Genomic DNA, 23,331 nt, shown 5'->3' with positions numbered 1-23,331 from the left:
AATTGTTGAGACATCTTCAGTACAAAAAGGTGGTTTTCTCATAGCACCGGGACAGGACCGGATGCGCTGGGGTTGCGGGGAGTGGCCAATTACATCCGTTCAAGTTGGGAGGGGTTAGGGACAGCTCAAGCTTTCAAGGAATTTTGGAAACAAGATTTCCAGGACCCTGAGGGGGCTCGCTATTGTTAGGAAAATGTCATTTATTACTGTTTAGTAAGAACTCAGTCATGAGACCCTTCAGATGTCTATGAGGGGGCCATGAGCTTAGAGTATGATTGTCAACATATATCTAGAGGGACTAGAGATAAAGGAAGTTTCCAAAGAAATTTCTACATGTTTCTAAATCCTCAGAGGATTTTCGGGGGGGGGGGGGGATAATGTTAAGCTAAGGTCACCTCTTGCCCTCAGCAAAGTGTCATCATCATCTAGGAGCTGAGCTCCTAGAGAGAGGCCCCTCTGCCTGTTTCACGGAAACAGCTGGAAACTGTAAGGAAATTTAATTTTTGCTTTTGCTTATGTTTCCCACATCAAAGTGACCCATCCAGTTGGGTATTAACTATTCACGTCTTGAACTGTACCTGTTGAGAATCTATTAAGTGCTTTCTCATTTGTAGTCTTTGTGCGTTGCCGGAAAGGCAAATGTTACAAAGGATAACCTCAATCTTGTTAAAAAAAAAAACAAAACAAACAAATCCCTGCAGCCCTGATCAAGTCAGCCAACTTTACTGCATGGTTTTAACTGTGCTGAGATCCTTCAGAGACCTCCCGTCCAACAATTCCCACGGTCCTCGTTTTTGTAGGAGGACCATTTTCCAGTGGGCTCCTCTTTGGAGTAATGGCATCACAGTGTGTAAGCCCTACTCTACAGAATCCAAAAACCAGCAGCCAGACCAGCGTTGTCCATTGGGGTCTTGGGTCCCCATCCTTGTCCGGTTGGTAGGGGTCTTGGGTCCCCATCCCCAGGACCTGTGAATATGACTTCATTTGGAACAGGGTCTTTGCAGATGTAATCAAGTTAAAATGAGGTCGTCGGGGTGGCCTTTGTCCAAGATGTCTGGTGTCCTCCTCAGAGAGAGGAGAGGGGGATCTGACATGGAGACAGGCACACACAGCGGGGAGCCACGGGGAGACAGAGGCAGGGGCTGGAATGATGTGTCCATTTGCCAAGGACCGGCGGGAGCCACAAGACACACGGGAGGACTCTCCCTCCAGCGTTCATGGCAAGCGCGGCCCTGCCCACACCGTGGGCTCAGGTATCTGGCCTCCAGAACCACGAGAAGGCATTTCTGTGGTTTGAAGCCCCCCAGTTTGTGGTCCTTTGTACGGTGGCCCTGGGGACACGCACAGAGCCTTAAAGATTCACCCTGCAGGGAAACAGAATCAAGACTAGACTCTAATGAGAAACTCGGCATCTTATTAAAAACCTTTTTGCTGTTGGAATCGATCGCACCCACCTGGCCACCAACAATAATCAGAAGACGTGAGAGGAAGCATCAGTTATCCGAACAGCATCACCTTTGACGGCCACTCAGTTCGGGGGGGGGGGGGGGGGGGGGGCTTCTGTTATAGACAAGGTTCGGAACGTGTGGGTGGTCTTAGGGTCAAGTAAGCCAACGTTCTGAAGGGTCGACCACAATGCCCGGCACCGAGTAAATTCTATTTTAAGTGTTTGGTAAGGAAAAGAACCAGGACAGATAGATGGGTCGGATTTCAACCCACGCGGCCAAACACGTGTGAAAAGGGCCGAGAGCGAGGAGGAACGGCGTCGAGGGTTCCCAAAGCTCGGGAAGCCCATTTCACAGAGCCCTCCATGTCCTCTGTTCATAGATGCGCCAGGTGGCGAGTCTGGGCAGCGCCTGCGGCCCCGACCGCCCAGCAGCAGAGCCATTTCGTCCTGCACCCAACGGAGGGGTGCGGTGTCCACGGGGGGAGCCCTGCCCTCGCGGCCACCCCGCGTCACGGTACTTCTGAGGACTGATTTGCCGGTGGCCCCCACACTTCTGTGTCTGGGCTACCTCGTCACAGAAAGGAACCGAGGCAGGATTTGAACCGGTCTTCAGTCTGCAGGTCAGAGCACCGACGGGGCGGGCACGCTGGCCGGCACCTTGTCGCGCACTCAGTGTCCCCCGCGGCCCCTCAGAGCATCTCGCCTGCCAGCACCAGGCCCTCAGGGGACACACCCATGCAAGGCCATCGAGGGGGAGGGGGGGACGCGGGTGTGAACGTGTCCTGCCCCCTCTGGCCCCGAGAAACAAGACGCGCCCCCCCTGAGGCAGCTGGCGGAGACACCCGGCCTGACGTCGGATCGTCGGCCTGATCCCTGCGTGAGGGCGGGAGGCCTCCCGAGCGCCCGGCAGGTGCCCGAACTCCGAGGGCGCCCGCCTCGGCTCGGATGCCGAAGCGCTCAGTAAGGGAGAAACAAGGAAAATCTGTATCCTTTATTCCAACCGCAGAGCGGGCGCAGGCCTAAGCCATTGCCTCCCCTCCGTGTCCCCACGCTGCACCCGGCCCTGCGGGGCCTGCGGATCGGCTCCCGGCCGCGAAGACGGCGAAACAGACAGGCTCCCGGGAGGGACGGCCGTGAACAGACGCTTCCGCTCTGGAGCTGCTTGTAGACACGCGGCCGTCTGTGACTCTCCCGCTTTTCAGTGTTTCCGGGTCTCGTCGGGTGGGGGGTAGAAGGCGGGGCCGTCCTCACAGACCTCCAGCCCCGGGCCCCCCGCTCCGGGCCGGCGGGACGCGGGCTCCTCGGGCTCCCCGGGCTCCGTGCAGTTGCGTAGCTGCAGCCCCTTGGTGAAGCACACCTCTATCTGGCCGATGGTCTGCACCTCCTCCCCCTAGGAAGGGAAAGGGAAAGACGGAAAACGATTCTGATCTCAGACGGTCACCGATGGCGTTCGAGTCCCAGGCCCTGAAGAGACAAGGGGTGACTGCAGACCCAGGGCTCCAGGCGCCAGGAACGAGCCCCTCTCCAATGGCGCCACCCAAGGTGACGGGGCAGTGGGCCGCAGGGCCCGCCACCCGGCTCACCGCCCAGACGCTCCCCGTGCCGGCCCGGCAGCCCCGTGTGCAGGGACACCGCTTAGACCCAGACACGCACACCTCTGTGCACGCAGCGGGTGCGTCACGGCATCGGGACGCGTGGTTTTGTACAAGAACTGGGTCCTTGGCACCCTGGTAAAAGGATTTAAGTCTTTACCAAAGCCGACGGAAGAAACTACAATTCACCTGTGAGACAAATACCCACGACTGACGTGACCGAAACTGACAACGTAAACCCTGAGAAATTTTCTGACTCCGAACGTTCCGGACGCCCACCTCCCTGCTCCTGTCCCCCAGCAGCCCTTGCAGAACGCGCGTGCTCTTCTGCCGGGACGAAGTCTCGAGAAAACAAACTCCGTCCTAGTGTGGCGTCAAAGAACAACCCGCTTTACGTATGAACAGAATCCCGGGTGGTTAACACACGGTGTCACATCGACGTCTGCTGTGCGACAGAGTGACTCACAGTAACGTACGTCACCCGGTGCTCATCACAGCAAGTGCCCCCCTTAACCCCCACCCGTGACCCCCCCACTGTCCCCTCTGGTAACCATCAGTGTGCCCTCTATAGCGAACACTCTGTTTCTTGGCTCGCCTCTCTTCCTTTGCTCGTTTGTTTCCTAAATTCCGCATTTCACTGGAAATCATGTGATATTTGTCTTTCCCTGACTGACTTGTTTCACGTGGCATCGTACACCTGCACACGGCAAGATTCCACTCTGTCTTGTGGCTGCGTGATACTCCGTCGTATAGATACTACGTCGTCTTTATCTGCCCGTCAGTCGATGACGCTTGGGCTGCTTCCGTGATTTGGCTAATGGAGCTAACGCTGCTAGAAACATCCGAGAACGTGTGTCCCATCCGTGATGTGAAAACAGACACGGAACGTGCCTGTGCGCACGCACAACCACCCCCCCACACACACACACACACCCACAAACACACACACGCACAGCTCTGGCCCTGGGAACTCCGTGGTGACCACAAAGACGTCAAAAGAATTGAACTTCTCTCCTTGATAAAGACAGAAAGGACAACAACATGTAGCATATCTGACCGATTCTGGTGGAAGGCACTGGACTTTCGGGATGACTCCATATATGCTGGCAAGGGCGTCTTTAATGTCTGAAATCTGAAATGACACACAGTGCATTAGAAATGACACTTGGAAAAAAAAAATTAAAAAGAGTCTGTGTCTCCCCCTCTCTCTGCCCCTCCCCTGCTCATGCTCTGTCTCTCTCTGTCTCAAAAATACATAAAAACATTAAAAGCAAAGAAATGACCCTTGGCAAGAGGCGGTATGATGGCTCTGCCCCACGCAGACATCGCTGACGCGCACAGCTGACAGCAGGGCTCGCAGACAAGGCTCGGGGGTGCCGGGGGAGGGGCTGTCGCCTGCTTGGGCTCCACCCAGTGGCACCCACAGGTGCCCCACACAGTTTCCGTCCTCCCCCCGCCCAGCTCTTCTGTCCACACCCAGAGCCTGGGTGCCGCGCGCAAAAGCTGAGAGCCTCCCAAGTGCGGTCAGATCAGCTTTCGCCGCCCGGGGACTTCTGTCTGGGTCACAACCTGCTGCCTCTGCCACCTAACAAAGCGCCTGCAGCACAGACCTCCGACGTCTGTTGTCCTCGGTGCCAGTATGTGCTTGAAATCAGTTCCCCGATGGGCACATTCTGGGCAGAAAGGAGCCCAGGGGACCGACGGGGCCCTGCAAACACCCTCTCGCAGGGGCAGCTGACGCTCTCCGCCGCAGGGTCACCTGCCACCCCCGCTCTCACTGGAGGGAGGAGAATAGGGGAGCAGGAAGCCGACTGCGCAGGGGAGCCGGTTAATTTCACAGTCAAGAGACCTGCGAAGCGGCCCAGGACGCAGCCATGACGCTGGAGACAAGGAGCCGCTGAAACCAGTCACTTCACATCTTTGTGTTAACCCCCGGGGACCGAAGTAGTTTAAATAGCGAAGGTAGGCCCTCTAAAGCGGGAGTCAGCAAGCTTATTCTGCCAAGGCCCAGAGTGAGCGCTTCAGGCTCCGGGGGTCACTCAGACGCTCCCCGTCCGACCCCTGAGCCGTGTGGGCGACCGCAGGTGACCGCGGAGGAACGGCTGCGGCCGCGAGCCGGGAGGAGCCTGTTTATGAAAACGGGTTGTCCTGAGCGGACGACACTTAGCTTCCGTATTTGCCTCCCAGACAGCAAGATCTGGTCGCGGTTACACGACTATCGTTTTACTAGGACAACAGAATCAACTCTTGGGCCTTCTTCTTCACAAAGAATACCGCAAAAACCGCATGTGCTTCTCAAACGCGTCCGGCACCTGCCCTGTGCGAGCCCAGAACACGCTTCTCACCAGGGGACCGCGAGTCCGTGCTTCAAAACCATGGGCATAAGCCGTTTTCAGTTTACATTCAACGTGCACAGGGAAGCAGAATTCACATAAAATCTATCGGAAACCTAATAGCGGAATAGGAGGGGGCTTGTCTGGGTCACTTCAGAACCGCAGTGTCACTCACAGGAGGCAGTGACGCGGGGCCGCTGCCGGGAGTCCCCGTGCTGGGTCAGGGGGCTCCACGTGAGACTTACCTGGTAGTAATTGATAGACGGCTTTATTCCCAACTTTTGGAGCATGCTAAAATTTAAAGGTAGAAAGATTACTTGTATCGTGCGGTACGTTTTCCTTTCTTGTTCTTCTCAAACATCCTATTTCATAACAAAAATTAAGACACTCGGCACAGAAAGCACTTGCCGTCTACACCCTGGGCAATAAACCTGTGAGCAAGGACAGCAAATAAAGAGCGCTCGTGCTCCCCGACCACCCCTCACCCTCAGCGCACACTGCCGATCCGGCTCACTCTCGAGCACGGGGTCCTTCCCAACGGCGTCCCGGAGGGCAGGATGCCAGGGGGTTGGCACACACGGGACCACCTACGGGCCACGGCTTTTCAAAAGATAGTTAGCAACTGATTTGGGATCCCAGGCTTCTCCCGGAAAAACCACACCTGAGCAAATCCTTACATACATTCAAACACCCACAAACCCGACTCATTTCCCAAAGCACACGGTTTTGACCAGCCATCCCGTCAAAATAGCACATGGCTAACTCCCTCATTCAATTATGGAGCAGGAGATCAACAATTCTCGGATTGAGAATCCCCAGCCAGCACTCGAGCCCCCATCATGCCCCCGCCGCCCCCCTCCCCCCCCCCCCCCCCACCCCGATCATCTGGGCCACGATCACACAGAGCGGACACAGAGACCTGGGCTGCCTCTCTGGACGCTGACACGGCCAGGGAAGCCTGCTCGAGGAAAACCAGACTGACCAGGGCACGCCTGCTCCGGCCGCGAATTCTGGCAACACTATCTGCCGCGTCAACAGGGCAGTTTTTGTAAAGAGGACCCCAACAAGCGTCTGCATCTCTGCTGGAACAGGCAGGACGGGGTAGTGGGCAAGGTCTTTAGGGCCCTAGAAATAAACGTGCCCTCGCCTTATCCATGCACAGTTTATCCAAACACATTTCAAAGCCTCTGTGCTCTAGAAGTACAAAACTTTGCAAATTTTTAAATATTTCTTTCAAGTTGCAATATTAATGTTCTGAACATATTGGGTTAAGTAATAATACAAAACCTGGGGCGCCTGGGCGGCTCAGTTGGAGGAGCGTCTGGACATTGGCTCAGGTCATGATCTCATGGTTCGTGGGTTCGAGCCCCACGTCGGGCTCTGCACTGAACAGCTGGGAGCCTGCTTGGGATTTTCTCTCTCCCTCTCTCCGCCCCTCCCCCGTCTCTCTCTCTCAAAATAAACAAACGTGAAAACAAAATTAAAACAAAAAAAAAAAAAGCACAAGCTCTGAGGCCGTGTTTGCAGGCTGTGCCCCTGCAATCCTGTTCCCCGCAAAGGCACCGCCTGCCCATTCCAGAACTGGGCCGGTCCCGTCCGAACCCCGGGGGCTGCACAGCCCTGATGATAGCGAAACAGAGGACCAGCTGTGCGGGACGGGACACTCCCCTTGCGGGCGCCCCTGCACGCCGAGGAAGCAGAGCGGGCGTCTAGGGAACGGACGGAGGCTTGCGCGTCTTCTCGGCAACCGTGACCTACAGAGCTGACACACAGGCGTCGGCACGGGTGCCTGGCGGGATTCTGGCTTGTTCTGACCAAAGCAAACGGTAGAATTTCCTGTCATGGCCTTGAAAATGAGGTCACAAGTGTATTATGACTCAGGTGAGGAAGAGTACGAATTCCTCGCACGCTTGGTCACAGAAGCATCTAGATGCTGGCAGGCCAGCCTCCCCGCCCGATCTCTCGGTGACGGGCTGGGCCCTGGTGGGCGGGAGAAGGGGGTCCCCGGTCCCCGGCAGGGACATCGGTGGCCGTGAGCCAGCCTCCCTGGTCTCCGGAGCGCAGGCACGGGGCAGGCGGTGCGGGATTCCGGGTCGAGAGCCCCGCCCGCATCCCCGCCCTGCCTGTTCCGGGGCCACCACAGCCGGGCCCCAAACGCTTGGTGACGCGCAGTCGACACAAACTGTCGTGTTAACGCAAGTTCCTTCCGTGGGAAATCCCGGCCGAGAGACGCACGCCCGGTCGGTCTGGTTCCCTCAGGCCGACTCCGTGTCCGACGACGTTAGGGCCCAGAGGGGCCCTCGGTCCCCGGACGGCGCGGTTCCAGGCTCATCCCCAGGCCTGAGAGCCGGCTGCGGAGGGTGGCGCCCACGAGGCCCAGGCCCCAGAGGGTCCCCTACCTGTTAAGCGCCAGCCTCTGGTACAGGTCCAGGCCTCCCTCGAAGTATCTCTTCTGAGAGTTGAGGGTGTCCACCTGGGCCGCACACGTGCCGTGCTTCTCCCACTCGTGCTGCCTGTGAGAGAAGTTTCGCAAAAACCATCGGGTTAAAAGTCATCAAACAAATTCGCAAGGAAAACGTTCACGCCCGGGACAGGACGTTCGACACGCACGTCGTTTCTTGCACAAAACAAGGGGGTAAAGTTCCTTCTGTGCGACACGCGTGCTTCCGGATTGCCCTGTAGGGGGACCCGAGGCCCCAGGGCCGACCCCGTCACGCCTGCACCGTCAGCCCCGCCCAGAGACCCTCACACGGCAGCCCACTAAGCAGGTGCTGCTGGCGAACACGAATACGTATCCCAGAGAAACCTTCGTATCGATAACCACTCCTCGGGCTTCGCTGCAGATTTAACCGCGAGGTGCTTTCACACTCCTCGTTCGTGCCCACAACTCTGCAAAACCACCACTGGCTTAGAAATGGGGAAACTGAGGCTCAGAGGGACTAGCCAGGCGCCCCGCTGAGGCCAGTCAGCCAGGAAGCCCAGAGTCCACGTGCAGGGCCCTATCCGGACGCCCGGCAAATGGGAGGTGTGCCGCCCGCAGGGGACGACAGCGGCCGCTCGGGTGTCGGCCACCCGCAGCGCGGAAGGACAAGACGGCGTCGGGCTTCCTCTAGATCATCGGTGATTAGTTCGTAAGGTTTCAGCGAACCGCGTTCACGCCGGCGCTCGTAGGGGGGTCGTATGCCGGCTCACAAAACACAGTCCAAAGTGCACTCGTCCGCTGGTGAAATCCCCCACGGAGGCGGCTCTGAGTGACCACAGGGCTACAAGCAGCGACTCTCTCCAGACCACGGAGACGGCGGGAAAAGACACACACGTGTGAACAACTTTCTTCGTCTAGAGCAGCTTCCAGAATGAATCGTCTGACAGCTGCCCATGTCCTATGGGCTAGAAAAGGAGGGTCTTCCCGGCTGCACGTTTCTTTCTGGAGCCCGTGCAGGAGGGCGCTGGCGGACGACGCGGGACGAGTGCAGAGGGCTAGCACACTGGCCAAACGGCTCCTGGCTCTAAGAAATACCCAGTGAATGTCAATCATTGTTGTTTTGGGATCAAGCTTAACTCAATACCGCTGAAGGATCAGAATCTATTATTGTTAACGTGGCTCCAACATTTAATCCCACATCACTTGGAATCGGGCATCTTTCATCTCACAGAGTTGCCAGTTACCACTGGGAAGTGACCACCGTGAGTGGACGTGGGGGCCGCCCTCCCGGGCTGCCTGGCCCTCCTGCGGGACGGGAGGCGTGCACCCCTCCGGGCGGCCGAGGCCCAGGGACACCTCCCACGGTGAGGCCGCTCGCCTAACTGGGCGACCCCAGCCCTCGTTCTTTTCCGTACAAGCATCAAAAACCATCAGAAACCAAAGAAAAATCCTACTTTGCAGAGGACTGTGTACGTGGTATTTCTCATAGGGCTAATCTTACTGATAGACTTGATCTTAGAGGATTATCTCAAGGGGGCAGTGACACCAAGGCCCCGAACTCTGCACCCCCAACTCCCATCTGGGACTAAACAGGACACTTTTCCGCCAGGAGCCCTCCTCGGCCTCCGGCTCCCAATGACAAAGCCGAGGCAGACACTCTCGAAGCTCACACAGGAGAGGCGACTTGGGCAGCAGGGGAGCCGTGACCCGAACGCCACGCTCGGGAGGCAGTGACGCAGAGTGGTGCAGTCAGTCCCCGCGTGTCCCCGTCCCCGGGAGCTCCGGGGAGCATAAATACCCTTAGCGCACGATGTTTACCTTTGGGCTTGGAACCGAAGTTTTCAAATGTGCCGTTTAACTATCCAACCTGAAAAAGTATCATTTTGCCTTTATTAGAGCCCAAAACTACATGTGTGCTCTGCCCACGTTATTCGGATTAAATGGTCGAGGGCCCCAATCAGACAGCCCTCTTTACGCGTACCTGTTGATTTGTTTTTAAGTCACCCGGCAGTCTGCTTGATTCCGTCACAGAACATTGGAACAGGTGGAAAAAGTGTATTTTGCACACTTAGCCCGGATCCGTCATTTGCCCAGTACAATGTGAAGGCCTGGGCACTTTTTCCACTCTGTTTCCATCTCGACTTTATCTACCGTGAAACCGTTTTCTAGAACACAGCTGTGCAGCACGCGCCTGGAGACCTGCACCATTCACGTCCCCAAACTGAGTGGTTTTCTCCGCCAAAGAGACGATTTCGACCTACAGACCTGGCTACGTTAAAGCCGCATCCCTGCCACACACCTGGAGTGAGATCTCAGCCGGGGCACCGGGGAGGAGGGACGGGGACAGGGGCCTGGGGGTACAGGGGGTGCGGGGGTTCAGGCATCACTGCCACTCTACGTGGTTGCAGAAAGCTTCTGTCTAAATTGAATTCCTTTCCTGAACAGTCTCCACAATATCTCCAAACGGAATTAATCATTTTGGACAACGTCTGAATAACTGTAACGTGAATCATGAGTTGCCACATAGGGGGGAGACAGAAAATGAATGTTTTCAGTTAACCTAATGTAAATAAAAGGAATGTTAATTTTACCTTCTTCAAAAGCAACGCTTTAAGAAGCGATGCTGAATTAAACACAGCGTCCTTCTCCTTGGCTCACCTCCCGCCACACTCAAAAGACAGTCCTGGGCCAGACCACGGACTGAGCCACAGGTGGGACCTCCCTCTCCTCCCTAAGTCGGAGCATGAGACAGCCACCTTCGTCGGCACATCTTCTCTTTTCTCGACGTGTCTCGGGACAACGGCACAACGTCTTTAAGAAACACGCTCTGTGGGAGTTGCAGTGACTGCCTCTTAGATACGCACACACCTATCTGGGTTTAGTGAAACCTCAGGAGAGGAAGAGTCTAAACAAAGTGATGAATGAAATACGGATGAAGCACAAGCCTAAAAGGTAAATTCCACTTGCTCTCATGTTTTAGTCACCGGAGAAGGGCCCTGAAGATAACATGCCAAAGAAAAGCCCTGCTCAGTGCTCCCAAGGCTCACTTGGTGCTTCCCAGCCCCGCTTAGTGCTCCCAAGGCTCCAATTGGTGCTCCCCAGCCCCACTCGGTGCTCCCCGGGCCTGCTCGGTGCTCCCCCGGCTCCTCGCAGTGCTTCCAAGGCCTCACTCGGTGCTCCGCAGCCCCACTCGATGCTCCCCAGCCCTGCTCAGTGCTCCCCCGGCCCCACTCGGTGCTCCCCGGCCCCGCATCCTGCTATGGACTCAGTGGCTGCTGCCCTTACCAGAAATGGCTGTGATTTAGCGGATGGAGCACATCAGGCCAGTACATCTTCATTTCCGGCAGGAGGTCCTGTGCGGGGGAAAAAAAAAAATCTGTGTAGGGCCTAACAGCTCAAAACCTACCAGGCAAATTTGATAAACTAATACATTAGAAGAGATGAAAGGATTCTGCCTCACTCTGCAGGAGACGTTTCTTAAGACACGTACGAAAACGAAACCTGACTAATCACAGAAGTGTGTTTGAAAACGCAAGCGCTCGTAGGTGAGTGGGTGAAGTGGCCGTGCAGACAGGGAACACTACTGCCCAGCTCTAAAGAGACACGGCCATCGGCCAGGAGGGGACGCGGGGGAGCCTTCAAAGCAATAACCGAGCGGAGGCAGCCAGTCTGAAAAGGCTGAATGATTCCAAACGTGTGACGCTCCGGAGAAGACAGAAGATCGGAGACGGTGGAAGGGTCGCTGGGGTCAGGGGCTGGCGGACGGAGGGGTGAGTACGTGGAGAACAGGGGATCTCCGGGCGCGAGGCTGCCCCGTAGGATACAGCGGTGGACGCACGTCACATGGGTCAGGACCCCAAAACTACGTGACACAGCGCGCACCCAATGGGAACCCTAAGTTCTGCGAGTGATGAGGCACCGATACCGTAACGAGGGTCCCGCACGACGCAAGGCGTTAACAACACGCGACGGTCTGCGTGTTGGGGGCACATGCGTGGGCAGTCTGGTCTCCACTTAATTTTCCTGCTTTAGGTTTCTGAAAATGCCCTAAAGAGTAGCATCTACTCGTTAAAAGAGACAACACAAAATACAGGCTCCGTGTGGGCTGGGCAGTCTGCACCCCCCGTACCGTAGTTTCCCTAAATTGAACGGTGCTCGGGCTTACGTTCCAATTTCCAGAAACCCCCGGGACCAGAAATAAAGTGAAACCGTGTAGAAACAAACTCAGGACGGCTTCGCTCTGCCCACCAGTCGCAGAACCACCAGGCCCCCCAACCCGCTCCCCGGCCCCAGCCAGCCCTGTCTTCCAGGAAGCTGCCCCCCTCACGGTGTCCCCGTCCCTGTCTTGCACCCCCCACACTCTGGCTTCAGTCCCTGCCAGCACCGAGGGGGCGGGGGGGAGCAGCCCGCTTTCCTCAGGGACCACCGCTGCCCTGGGCTGTGTGCGACAGAGCAGGTGCCCCGGCACCGACCTGAACGCCTCCCCGCTTTGACCCCCAGGCCGCTCCCTCCAGAGGGTACTTCCAGCCTTCCTTTGATGAACCCCGCCAGCGCTCCTCCACGAACCCCCATCCCCGGCTCCCCCCCGCCCCCCCCTTCTGGCTGCTGCTTCACAAGCCCCGTCTCTCCTGCTTCTCTGTCCTGCTTTTCTCTGTCCTGCTTCTCTGTTAACCCTACGGCTGCCCCAGGCTCGCTCCTGCTGTCCTCCCCGTCCCCGTGCTGAATTCCCCAGCCGCGCGCTGGTCACACCGAAGGTCCTCCCCGGCCCACACCTCTCTGCTGGCACACACACGTAACCCACCTGGACGTTTCTGGGGCACTGCACCCGCAACAGGCTGCCCGCTGAAGCGCAGTCCCCTGCCGGGCCCGTGTCAGGAAGGAGACGACACCAGCCTAAGCTCCTGTCCTGAGTCCCGCCTGATGCTCCCCTCCAGCCAGTCCCCCAGCCCTGTTCATTCCACTTCTGGGCTCCCCTCTTGCTGTGCATTCCCACAGCCTCTCCCCACTCAGCTCTTCACCCCTGCCTCGTCCCCCCACGCCCGCCGCCCAGCCGGCAGCCAGGGCGGCTGCTGGGACACGCGGGTCACGTTCACTCTGCGGTCTGAATGCTCTGGGCACTCAGCGCCGTCACAGCACCAGTGACCTCGTACTTCCACGTGCAGGCCACGGGACTCTAGTCACGAACGAGCCTGCGGGATCGGGCGAGCTGACCCGCGTGCGGGAAGGATGTCTGAAGAGTGGGACGTGACCAGGCTTTGGGGCACACTAATAATTCTTACAGATGGTCCTCAGACCCCGGCCTCCAGGCTCAGGCGACTGAAGGTCCCTCACAGGAAGGGAGGAGGAGCAGAGGAGACCCTTTGGACTAGAGCAGTTAGAACGATCTGTTAGAACTAACTGCCTTGCCCTTTTGGGGGCCGTATCTTCACGGGAAGGAACCTAGTTTTAGCACATCCTGATGCTACCCCCTGTTTTCGGGGAGGCCCCAGCGACCTGTAAACCCAGGTACTAGTTAGATCACACACCGGGGGTCGCCCGCATCCCGCGGGGAAAGGGAAGCGCCCCTGCGGGTGAGCATACGCAGCGGAGACCTTCTACGAGCAGGGCTCGCCAAAGCCACTCTCTGGGCTATTCTGTGACAGGGGCGGTTGTGCTGGAAAGGCCCAACCCTTCCTCCCTGCCGGCAGGCCCTACTCAGAAACCCACCCGCCACGGCCAGAAAGGACAGGCGTGGTGCCGTGTCTGTCCTCCGAGCCAGAGCTGTCCAGAAACGCTAACCCCAGCAAGCCGACCAGGAGTCACGGGGGACCGGGGACTAACGTGGGCTGGCAGGGGACGGCCAGGGCCGTCTCCGCTCACGTCTGCTTTCACTTCGTACAGTTCACTTGGGAGTGGTTCGTGCCCAGGGCAGAGGAGACCACGTAGTTCGAATTTAACTTGTGGGATTGTCTTAGCTATCAGCAAATACGAACAACGTGCCAAGGGTTCAATCTTGGTGAATAACGCTCGGGAGTCCTCATTTTCAAACATGACCTTGAGGGCACGCTTGCGGAGAACAGAGTTCACTGAGTCCAAAGCTCTGCAGCAGCGACACGACTAAAAGTTTGTACCTTAATCTCTTGGAAGTTAAAGTGCCACGATCTGTTACACTCTTCCGCTTTGTCAGGCCTCGAAATTAAAATTAAAAACAACAGAAATTAGTCTCAGTCGAGATGGCTTCCAAAAGGCAGGAGGAAACACTTCCAGTAAGGTCTGCAGAGAGCAAAGGAAGAGAAACCGTCACATGGTGCGAGTCGCTTAACAAAGACGCTCAGGTATCAGCGGTCACGGTGGCGCGTCTTTCAAAGACATCGTCCAGGAGAAAGGCAAACAGGAAGCAAACTGAACAACCCGGTAGGGGGCGCTCTGGAGTCAGGGTGGGGTCTAAGTCAACTGCCCTCTGACAATCTCCCCTGCTGCTGGGCAGACCGGCAAGTTCCCCTCTCTTCCAATGGCGATGAGGGCGAATGAGGACATACATAACGGGCTCAGGCAGTGGCTGGCAACGACCCAGGATCGGCTAGTATGATTTCTTAAACCACCAAGCGAGGGTACCCTCCGACTTCCCTTTGTCTGCCTACTTCGGGACACGCCAACTTCCTGTCTTCAGATGAGTTCCCAAGGCCCCCAAATCTACTTTCCGACCCCTGATGTGTCTCCAGGGTCAACGGGCTGGCCCAGCAACCCGAAATCGGTGCAGCCCCCACGGGGACGAGAGCAGTGCTGTGCACCGTCCTTCCAGCCACAAGCAGAGTGGCAGGTACATCAGCAGGACCCAAGAAGGCCAAGGTCCCGGAGACGAGTGTCGGGGTCACTGGTGAGTCTGGGGCGAAGGAGGGGCCAGAGCCCGGGCCCCAGTCCCCAGTTTAATTTGCTTCCCACAAAACCCTGTTCCTGAGGAGCAGGCCTGTGCCAGCAAAGGCCAGCATGGCCCTCCTGTCGTGGGAGCGGCAGGATGAGGCACCCCTTTGACGGGGCAGAGTGATGTGTGCGGTTAAACATCACGAGAATATGCACAAATAGGGAAACGATAAACAAAACGCAGGCAAAACCAGAAAAATGAATTTGGGTACTGTGACAGGTGCCAACGTAGATACGTGTAATAAACGAGTGGGACACTTGTGTATTTACTTTTATATATCTACTCATTGCCCCCAAAAGAAGGACGAAATGAGGAAATTACACTTAGTCGTCTTAAAATGGAAGCCCATTTCCCTTCTTAAAAGGGAAGCCCAGAGTCCCTAAATGCATGTTTAAGCCAGATCGTTACTGTTCTATCAAGACAGAACCGAACAGCAACAAAATCAGGGTTATTTCAGAAAGACTGAAGATGCCATAAATAAGGATTTGGTCTAGCGAATAAACTCCTAACAAAAATCACGAGTGTAACCGTTTGGACCGGCCTCAAGCTACTTTCAGGTTGGCTAGCTTCTTTTTCCCGTTTCAATTTTTTTTTTTAATTTTTTAAATGTTTATTCATTTTTGACAGAGTCAGGGCCTGAGTGGAGGAGGGGCAGAGAGAGAGGGAGACACAGACTCGGAAGCAGGCTCCAGGCTCCGAGCTGTCAGCACAGAGCCCGACGCGGGGCTGGAACTCACGCAACCGCGAGATCATGACCTGGGCTGAAGTGGGATGCTTAACCGACTGAGCCACCCAGGCGCCCCTTCCTGTTTACATCGGAATCACACTAAGGGCTTGCCATAATCCGTGTATCGTCCAGTAGTCCGGAGGGTCTCTGCAGTCCTTTCCAACTTCCTGCAGAGAAAGGACATGAGAAAACAGAGCAAATAATCGGTTTCACTGTTTATTTAGATACACGTAGCACCTTTCCCTTTTTTTCACATATACCACCAGCCATAGGCTGTGCCCACACAAACCAGCCCCCAGGGGATCTGGGGAGGATTCCAGTGCGGCCCTACATGGGGGGGCGTGTTGGTCCTGGAAGGAGGGGTCCAATCTCACACAATTACTCGACAGAACTAAAACCTGAGTTTTGCTTTGCCTTTCCTCTTTTTAAACGTGTCCTCAGATTAAGTCAGCCTGATGGAAGCACTCACTTGCCCATAACTTTCGTAACGTGTAACCAAAAGTACCCGTGTGGGGATGACGACACCCAGCTAAACTCAAGGGTGTTCAGGCTCCAGGTCCGAACGCGGTAGTGCTACACGTATGCAAACTGCGAACATTCCAGAGCAAAGACACCAAGGTGAGGAAGGGACAATGAAGATAAGTTCACAGAGGTAAACCCCAGTGGCATACTCTCCCGGGACCTCCAAAGTGTTTAGCTAAAGTCGAGTTTTTCCAAAACAGCCGACCGTCAAGAACTACACTGGCCGTCAGACCAGACGAGACCCGAGTCCTGCCCGTCGCCCCCGCAGGGAATAAGCCAATGAAAAGCGGGTGTGGGTGTCTAGCGAGGACAGGCGAGGCACCACGCAGATTCTCAAGCCTTTCCTCTCGGGGTCGCCTGGGCAGGGAGCAAGCTTCTGTCCCAGGTTGGTCTGGAAAGGAGGGAGGCTCTGGTTTAGGAGACCGGCCTGCGGAGGCATGAAAGGTACCCGCCACACGCCGAGGGGGCAGAAGGGCAGGACGACCCAGGGCAGGACCAGAGCAGGGGGCGTGAACCTCACCTCTCCCAACCCCCAGTTTCACCCCCCAGGAAACCACCACTGGCCACAGGAGCCAGGGCTTCTGCCGGCTCCACGTCCAGTGTCTCAGGCGAGCCTGTAAGGGGGCGCTGGGGCGCTGGGGCGGCTTTCGTCCACCATCGGCAAGTACCGGTCAGTGCCCGGCGTGTGCCCGAGGGCCTGGGCAGAGCACCGAGGAGGGTCGGGGAGAGAAAGACACATCTGTCGCCACACCTGCAATGCCCGTGTCACTCATGCGGGGAAGGAGCCCAGAGACAGCCCCACTGCCCAGGAAGATGCTTCGGCCAGAGTAATGACAGGTCCCCTCGTCAAGGCCACCCCGGATTGAAATTCCCTAACAATGACATTTCCCAAGGAGTTGATTTTTTTTGTTTTGTTTTGTTTTAATCTCAGTTCTAAAGCCTCAAGGCAGGAAAGCACTTCTGGTATATTTACAGTCAGGGCCCAGGAACACACCCACATTGGGTCACAGTAATGCCTCACCCACCAAACAACCTTGTTCCCTGCCCCAGGGGCAAACCTTCTGTGTTCCCTAAGACCGGGGCTGTCCACACGCGGCCCCTCCCACCGGAACCTGGGGCTTACAAAGCTCACAAGGCCGACCTGCTGGGGGTGTGGGGGGCAGAGCCAGGTCTCCAGCAGAGCTCAAAGCTGGTCACCAGCAACCCCGTTCATTCTCCTCCCGTCCAACACTCTACCCGGAGCTCGGAAACAGCACCAGAGCCAGAAAGACACGGTACGGTGCGAAGTTCGGAAAACCAAAACCAGAGAGAGCAGCCTCAGTAAGAGTAAGCGACAGATGGCCAGAAATGACATGCCAGCTCACGAGGAAACATGCGTGTAAACGACTCTGCATGGGGCTTCGACGGAGGAATGGGGGTGGGGGGGGTGGGGGGGGGGTTGCGGTGTGGTTGAGATCAGAAAACTCACCTTGCACACTGTTACGGGCCAGTGGTGAACCATAATTAGCTTTTTCCACTCATGGTTGTCACTGTTAAAAGACAAAGGACTTACTTTTCAAGAACTGTTCTAAAGCTAAAGAAAAATTAATTCATCTATCCATTCACGCCATTGTTCGTTCAACAAACACCGAGTGATTGTGACCGGCCAGGCACCACCGGGAGCAAGGGACAAGTCCCCAGGCCCTCCTGTGGACAGAGGCATTGCTGTGAGCAGGGGACCAAGTCCCGGGCATTCTTGGAGCATACATGCCAGTGAGGGAGACGGTGACGGTGGTAGCCAAGAAAACACACGTGGTGCCCCATGGTGATGAGTAACAAAGAATACAGGGGCGCCTGGATGGCTCAGTCAGTTGAGGGTCCAAGTCTCGGTTTCTGCTCAGGTCGTGATCTCACAGTTCGTGAGTTCGAGGCCCAAGTCGGGCTCTGTGCTGACAGTGCTGACCCTGCTTGGGATTCTCCCTCTCTCTCTCTCTCTGTCCCTCCCCTGCTCATCTGAGCACCGTTTCTCTTTCGAAATAAACATTAAAAAAAAAAAAGGAATATAAGTAAGGAAGAGAACAGGCATGTCAGCAGGGAGGAGGGGAGCTGAAATTTTAGACCAGAAAGCCAGGGACGGCCCGGAGGGGGGGGGGGGGGGGAACCATAAAGTGCCTTCCTCCTAAGGCTGGCCACGAGCGTAGAAACAGAACCATCACTGTCCGTCAACCTGAAAAGAGGAAGAACCAGCACTTCCCAGATACTACTGGAACCTAACCTAAATGCGCGTCGACAATCCCCGACGCGCCGCTCCCGCCCGCACCTGCACCCGCAAGGGCCGCGACGCCGACCCCACGCCCCGGGGCACCGCGCGGGCCAGGCTGAGGCCGCACCAGGCGCTCGCAGCCGTGCAGGGGGCTCACCTGCTCGCGCCGCCCACGCGGCACATCGCCAGGCACAAGGCGCACAGGAGCAGGCTGCGAGCGGCTGCAGGCTCCATCCTGCCCGAATCCGGGGGGAGACACACAACGTCCGGCGCCGGGCCCTGCGTCTCCCTGCAAACGGGCAGAATTCCTGAAGCCCGCCCACCTCTGACCGGCTGCAGGCCGCGTCCGCCGTCCCGAGGGGGCCCCCAGCCCGCCGTCCGGCGTAGGCCTCGGCCCCCGAGCCCGCCGACCCCAGCCCGGGGAGCCGCCTCACCTGAGTCCCCCAGCCGCGCACGCGTCTCTGCCAGGGCTGCACCGCGACCCCCCGCCGCCACTTCGCGGTCGCCGCAGCCCAGTCGCCGCCGGGAAGTGCGCCTTTCCGCTTCTGGGCCCCCGGCCCCGGACACGCCCTCGTAGGCGGGCACGCCCCCGGCCGGGCAGACACGCCCCCGAGGCCCCGCCTCCAGGACACGCCCCCGGCCGGGCAGACACGCCCCCAGCTCGGCAGAAACGTCCCCTGACGCCCGGAAGCTCCGTCGGCCTCGCAGACACGCCCCCCCCCCCCCCCCTCGCGCCTCGCCTCCGGGACACGCCTCCGGCCCGGCCGCTCGCTCTCCGCCCGCTCGTGCTCCTTGCGGAGGAGGTTTCCGCTTCGGCCTGGGTGCCGTCCGGCCTCGTGTCCCTTCCTGTCCCGCACCGTGAAGTCGACTTTAAAGGCCACCGTGTGCGGGCTGTTTGGATAAAATATGTATGTGGCTGTTCCGTGATGTCTGCTTCTCGCCCCGCACCGACCCCTTCCCCGGGGTGGGGGGGTGGGGGGTCTGGCGCCGCATGGTGGGGGGGGGGGGGAACGGGGTCAGGACGAGTCAGGTGTGGGAACCGGCTACCAGGGGCCCCGCCGTACCCGTGGTGACCAGAGGTGGAGGCTCTGTGGCCCTAGTGAGACTGGGGAAGGGACGCTCGCCCAGGGGGTGCGGGGCGGCGGGGGGGGGGGGGGGGAGAAGCGGGTTCGTCCCTGCAGACGGACGTGGATGCTCGGGCTTTCTGGAAGCTGGCCCGCGGCCACGTGACAGCCACGGGGGCCTCCGCACGAGGGCGTGGGGAGGAGGAGCCTGCGGGTGAGCCACGGCTCCCACAGGACATCAAAAAGGCAGGTGGGGAGGCGTCCGAGGAGGGGCAGCTTGTGCAGGAACAGGTCCAGGGAGGCAGCGACCGGCAGCTGCCGTTTGTGTGAACACATCATCCTTAGGTCAATGCTTACGCCTCGCCGACTGAGACTAGGGACAGCTTCTGGGCACTTTCACTCCTCCTGGTTTCCCTGACAGGTCACACTGTAATGACAAAGTGTCCAAGAGCCAGTGGCTCCCACCTCCTACCCCCCCCCCCCACAGGCTGACCTGAGCTCTGGCTTCTAATGGCCCAGCAGTGGGGGAGCCCCGCCGTGGCTCTGAGCCCTGGGGGTCTGATGTCCCATCGCTCGTGGCCCAAACAGGTCACATGGCCAAGCCTGGCCTCAGGAGAGTAGAAAGTATCCTTCTAAGGGTGGGGGTGGGGGCTTGCAGCCACAGGGCAAACGTCTGGGACATACGGGGAACGGTGGCAAATAGCTGGGGACAGCAACTAAACGAGGAGGCAGAAATAGGACCTCAAGCAAACCAGGTGGGCAAGTGAGGGGTGAGGCGTGTGGTCGTGTGGGTTTGGGGTCAGAGGGCCCCATGCCGCTGCACAGAGGGGCAGCCTGCGGGGTGGCAGTGAGGGTGCGGGAAGCACAGGGGACGCTCACACTTGACTGAGCAGCTGTGCGTGGGCAGGCAGCATCTGCTGCCGGGGAATTTGTCAGATGCGACTAATAAACACCAACACTCAGTTGTGGAACAATGGAGCGTGCAGAATGTCAGGCTGCAGAGTTTTCAAACATGTTCCTCACTGTCTGTGTGTGTGCTCCAGGAACGCCACCCCGGGAGCCTGCAGGGTCCCGGCCAGCCCGGGAGGAGGGCCTCATTGGGCTCAAAGCTCATGTTTACCGGGCGTCTCCCAGACAGACAGCCTTGACCTAGGCCAGGAGGCGCAGGTGGATGAGGGCTTCGGGTCGAAGTCGCCTCGTTTTGGAGCAGGAGGCGCACAGAGGCCAGGAGCATGTCCTCCGACGGCCGATCGTCTGGTATAAGTTACTGCTCTCCCACCTGTTACCTGTGTAAACCTGGCTCCTCTAAGCCTCGGTTTCCTCATTCATAAAGTAGGAAAGCGATCCTCTCTAACAATGTGTCGCGATCATCAAAAGGGATGTCACTAGTGGCTTGGCACGAGCCCACTGAGCCCGGTGCAGGCTGGGAGTTCAGGGCTGCGTCCTCTCTCACCTCAAGCTCTCCGGACCCTCGGCTGGAGGGACGGACAGCAAGGTGCTCCAGGTGGGAGCTCTGCAGCTTGTTTCCTGGCCCTGAACCTGGCTTTGGGGGCGCTGGTGGTAGACCTTGTGTGTTAAGGGTGTGACGGGCGACTGTGGCCCCCGTCTCTGCTGTGCTCATTCAGGGTTCTGAATCCCTAAATAACTTTGTCACCCTCCGGGGAATCTTATTTAAAAAAAAAATCGTCTGCATTCTAAGTTATTTGTATGCTGAGATAGTTAGGACACTTTCCAGATGTTTTCCCTCTGACCTTTCTCTTCTTTTACTCCCAGGATGTGTGGCCTCCCCATGCAATGTGGCCACCACCCTGGCAACTATTTTGTGGACGTGTTTGTTGTGGGCAGTGTCTACAACGCAAGAGGGATGGGAGACGAGCAGGGAGGCCAGACAAAGGTGTCTCGGGGTAAAGTTTCTTGAAGATGTGACTAATAGTTGGAACCACAGGGAACAAACTTTCTGGAACAGAAAATGACTAAGTCAAACAGCATGAGACTCTGAACTGCGAAATAAAAGAGTATACAAACGGGGCTGCCTGGGTGGCTCAGTCAGTTAAACATCCTCGATCTCTGCTCAGGTCATGATCACGGTTCGTGAGTTCAGGCCCCGCGAGATGGGTTCTATGCTGGCATCGTGGAGTCTGCTTGGGATTCTGTCTCTCTCTCTCTCTCTCTCTCTCTCTCAAAAATAAATAAATAAAGGGGCGCCTGGGTGGCTCAGTCAGTTAAGCGTTCGACTTCGGCTCAGGTCATGATCTCATGGTCCGTGAGTTCAGGCCCCGCGTCGGGCTCTGTGATGACCGCTCAGAGCCTGGAGCCTGTTTCGGATTCTGTGTCTCCCTCTCTCTCTCTGACCTTCCCCCATTCATGCTCTCTCTCTGTCTCAAAAATAAATAAACGTTAAAAATAAATAAATAAATAAACAAACAAACAAACATAAAAAAAAGAATATACAGTTGACTCTTGAACAACTCAGGGCTTAAGGGCATCAATGGTGTGCAGTCAGAAATCTGCGTGTCACTTTGGACTCCCCCCAAAACTCAACTACTAATAGCCTGTTGACCAGATGCCCTACTGACAATGAAAACAGTTGATTGATACATGTTTTGTATGTTGTATATACTGTAGTCCTAAAATAACGCAGAGAAAAGAAAATGTCATTTCTATGCTTGGGTGGATACAACTTTGAAAGAACTGACTGGTTTAGTAAAAGAAGTCTACCCACCCAGAAGCTAGAAAGATGGGCACACGCTTCAATTTTGCAATTGTTTTCACAGATCCTAAAAGACCTGGCTGTCGAGCAAAGCAGGTTGGCCGCACCATGTCCGGGAGGAAGGAGACTCGTGACCCCATGACCCTACAGTCACAGAATTCCCAATAGGAGACTATCTGGGCGTAGCAAACACCCCTCCACATGGGGCACCGCCTCCTTCAGGGTGCCTGAGGCCATATTAAATTTTATTTACTATTTCGTGAATTGTTTTGCGTTCACTTATGTAAAATAAACTTTTCCCTCCCCTCATCATTGCCATTAAGCCTTTAGACTCTAAACAAATCGCAACGCGTCTGTTTAGGAATTCGATTTGGCTGTGTTGGATATTAATAGAAAGTCCACGTGTTTTTGGTCCTTCCATAAAATATGAGGAAAAGTGCTCTTAGCATCCTATATTAAACTGTGTGGTTACATATATGTGTGCAATCGAAAAAAAATCATGAGGAAATCCACATGTAAGTGGACCCAAGCAGTTCAAGTCACGTTGTTTAAACGTCAACTGTATTAACTTTATTCTTTGATGACAAAGTTTAGACTTCAAGGCCAAGGAATTCTTACCAAATGTTTGCTCAAAGGTGTATTATTTATGGTATTTCTGACTGCTCTCATAAAAGGCTCTGAAGACGGAAAAGCAAAAAGATGAGTTCACTCCCCTACATGTGCACATGCGTGCACACAGCCAGACACACATTCACATGCCCTCCTGCATAGATATTAGAACAAACGGTTTACTTGGCTGTTTCTAACAATGACTTACCGTAAAAGAAATAAGCTGTTGTAGACTTCTCAGGGATTCCTACAGAACTGAGTCGTCCTTCAGAGAAATAGACTGCATTATGAATAATAGTTGAATATCGCATTAACTGTTAATGTAGCAGATAGTCTAAACACTTTGGTCTTGACCGATCGTTTTTAGTAGCTTAGAGAAATACAGATAACTAATGCCCGGGCTTATTGGAAAGAGCACCAGCTCTAAAGCCAGCCATTGAGTGGCACCCTGTGGCATCAGACAAGGTCACGTGAGGCTGGAGATGTGTCCCTCAGGCCCTGGGGTAAGGGTGAAGGGGTCTGCTATGCTGCACTGTGCTCGGTCGTTCCACCCACCCTCACCTCCTCTGGAGAAAGATTTCCTCCGTGAGCTGGGCAGGGGCCCGTAGGCATTACGCATGAGGCTGCCTGCACAGAGAAGCTTGTGCCGTCTTTGAATACAAGTCCCATAATAACAGCTATCCCTTATATAGGAGCGTTTACAAGTCAATTAAAAAAAATCTCAGCTCGTTCAAAGAGAAACAAACGTCTTCCCCCGGAGTA

At 56.3% G+C, this 23,331-nt stretch overlaps 1 protein-coding gene and 1 long non-coding RNA gene across 4 annotated transcripts; one reads left to right on the top strand and one right to left on the bottom strand.

The window, feature by feature from the left end:
• Positions 1–2,423: 2,423 nt before the first annotated feature.
• On the bottom strand, positions 2,424–18,753 carry RNASET2 (ribonuclease T2). 2 transcript variants are annotated; one of them, XM_053904289.1, is made up of 10 exons: positions 18,621–18,753; positions 18,344–18,475; positions 17,413–17,473; positions 15,527–15,589; positions 13,905–13,955; positions 11,080–11,147; positions 7,772–7,885; positions 5,618–5,663; positions 4,097–4,171; positions 2,424–2,837 (listed from the first exon to the last, which is right to left on the bottom strand). In XM_053904289.1, the coding sequence occupies exons 2-10, from the start codon at positions 18,418–18,420 to the stop codon at positions 2,646–2,648; spliced, it is 747 nt and encodes a 248-aa protein (XP_053760264.1). In that variant the 5' UTR covers positions 18,421–18,475; positions 18,621–18,753; the 3' UTR covers positions 2,424–2,645. The 2 variants fall into 2 exon arrangements, with proteins under 2 accessions (XP_053760264.1, XP_053760265.1); XM_053904290.1 differs by lacking the exons at positions 13,905–13,955; positions 15,527–15,589.
• Positions 18,754–20,404: 1,651 nt separating this feature from the next.
• On the top strand, positions 20,405–22,224 carry LOC109245419 (uncharacterized). 2 transcript variants are annotated; one of them, XR_002070872.2, is made up of 3 exons: positions 20,405–20,582; positions 21,024–21,154; positions 22,025–22,224. It is a non-coding gene; the product is annotated as an uncharacterized LOC109245419 (long non-coding RNA). The 2 variants fall into 2 exon arrangements; XR_002070873.2 differs by lacking the exon at positions 20,405–20,582 and adding an exon at positions 20,693–20,754.
• Positions 22,225–23,331: the final 1,107 nt, after the last annotated feature.

The sequence above is a fragment of the Panthera pardus genome, unplaced genomic scaffold (assembly GCF_024362965.1).
Source record: "Panthera pardus isolate Hobbes unplaced genomic scaffold, ASM2436296v1 HiC_scaffold_17, whole genome shotgun sequence".
Lineage (NCBI taxonomy): Eukaryota > Metazoa > Chordata > Mammalia > Carnivora > Felidae > Panthera > Panthera pardus.
Note: the sequence above shows the minus strand (reverse complement) of the source record. Positions and strands in the feature narration are given on the sequence as shown.

Bases quoted from the DNA above. Each gene is read 5' to 3' on its own strand.
- RNASET2 (XM_053904289.1), bottom strand. From the start codon at position 18,420: ATGGAGCCTGCAGCCGCTCGCAGCCTGCTCCTGTGCGCCTTGTGCCTG. The intron at 11,148-13,904 runs GTACAAACTTTT...TCCCCCGCACAG, and splicing joins TTAACTTCCAAGAGATTAAG to GACCTCCTGCCGGAAATGAA. The intron at 4,172-5,617 runs GTAAGTCTCACG...GTGTCATTTCAG, and splicing joins CGTCTATCAATTACTACCAG to ATTTCAGACATTAAAGACGC.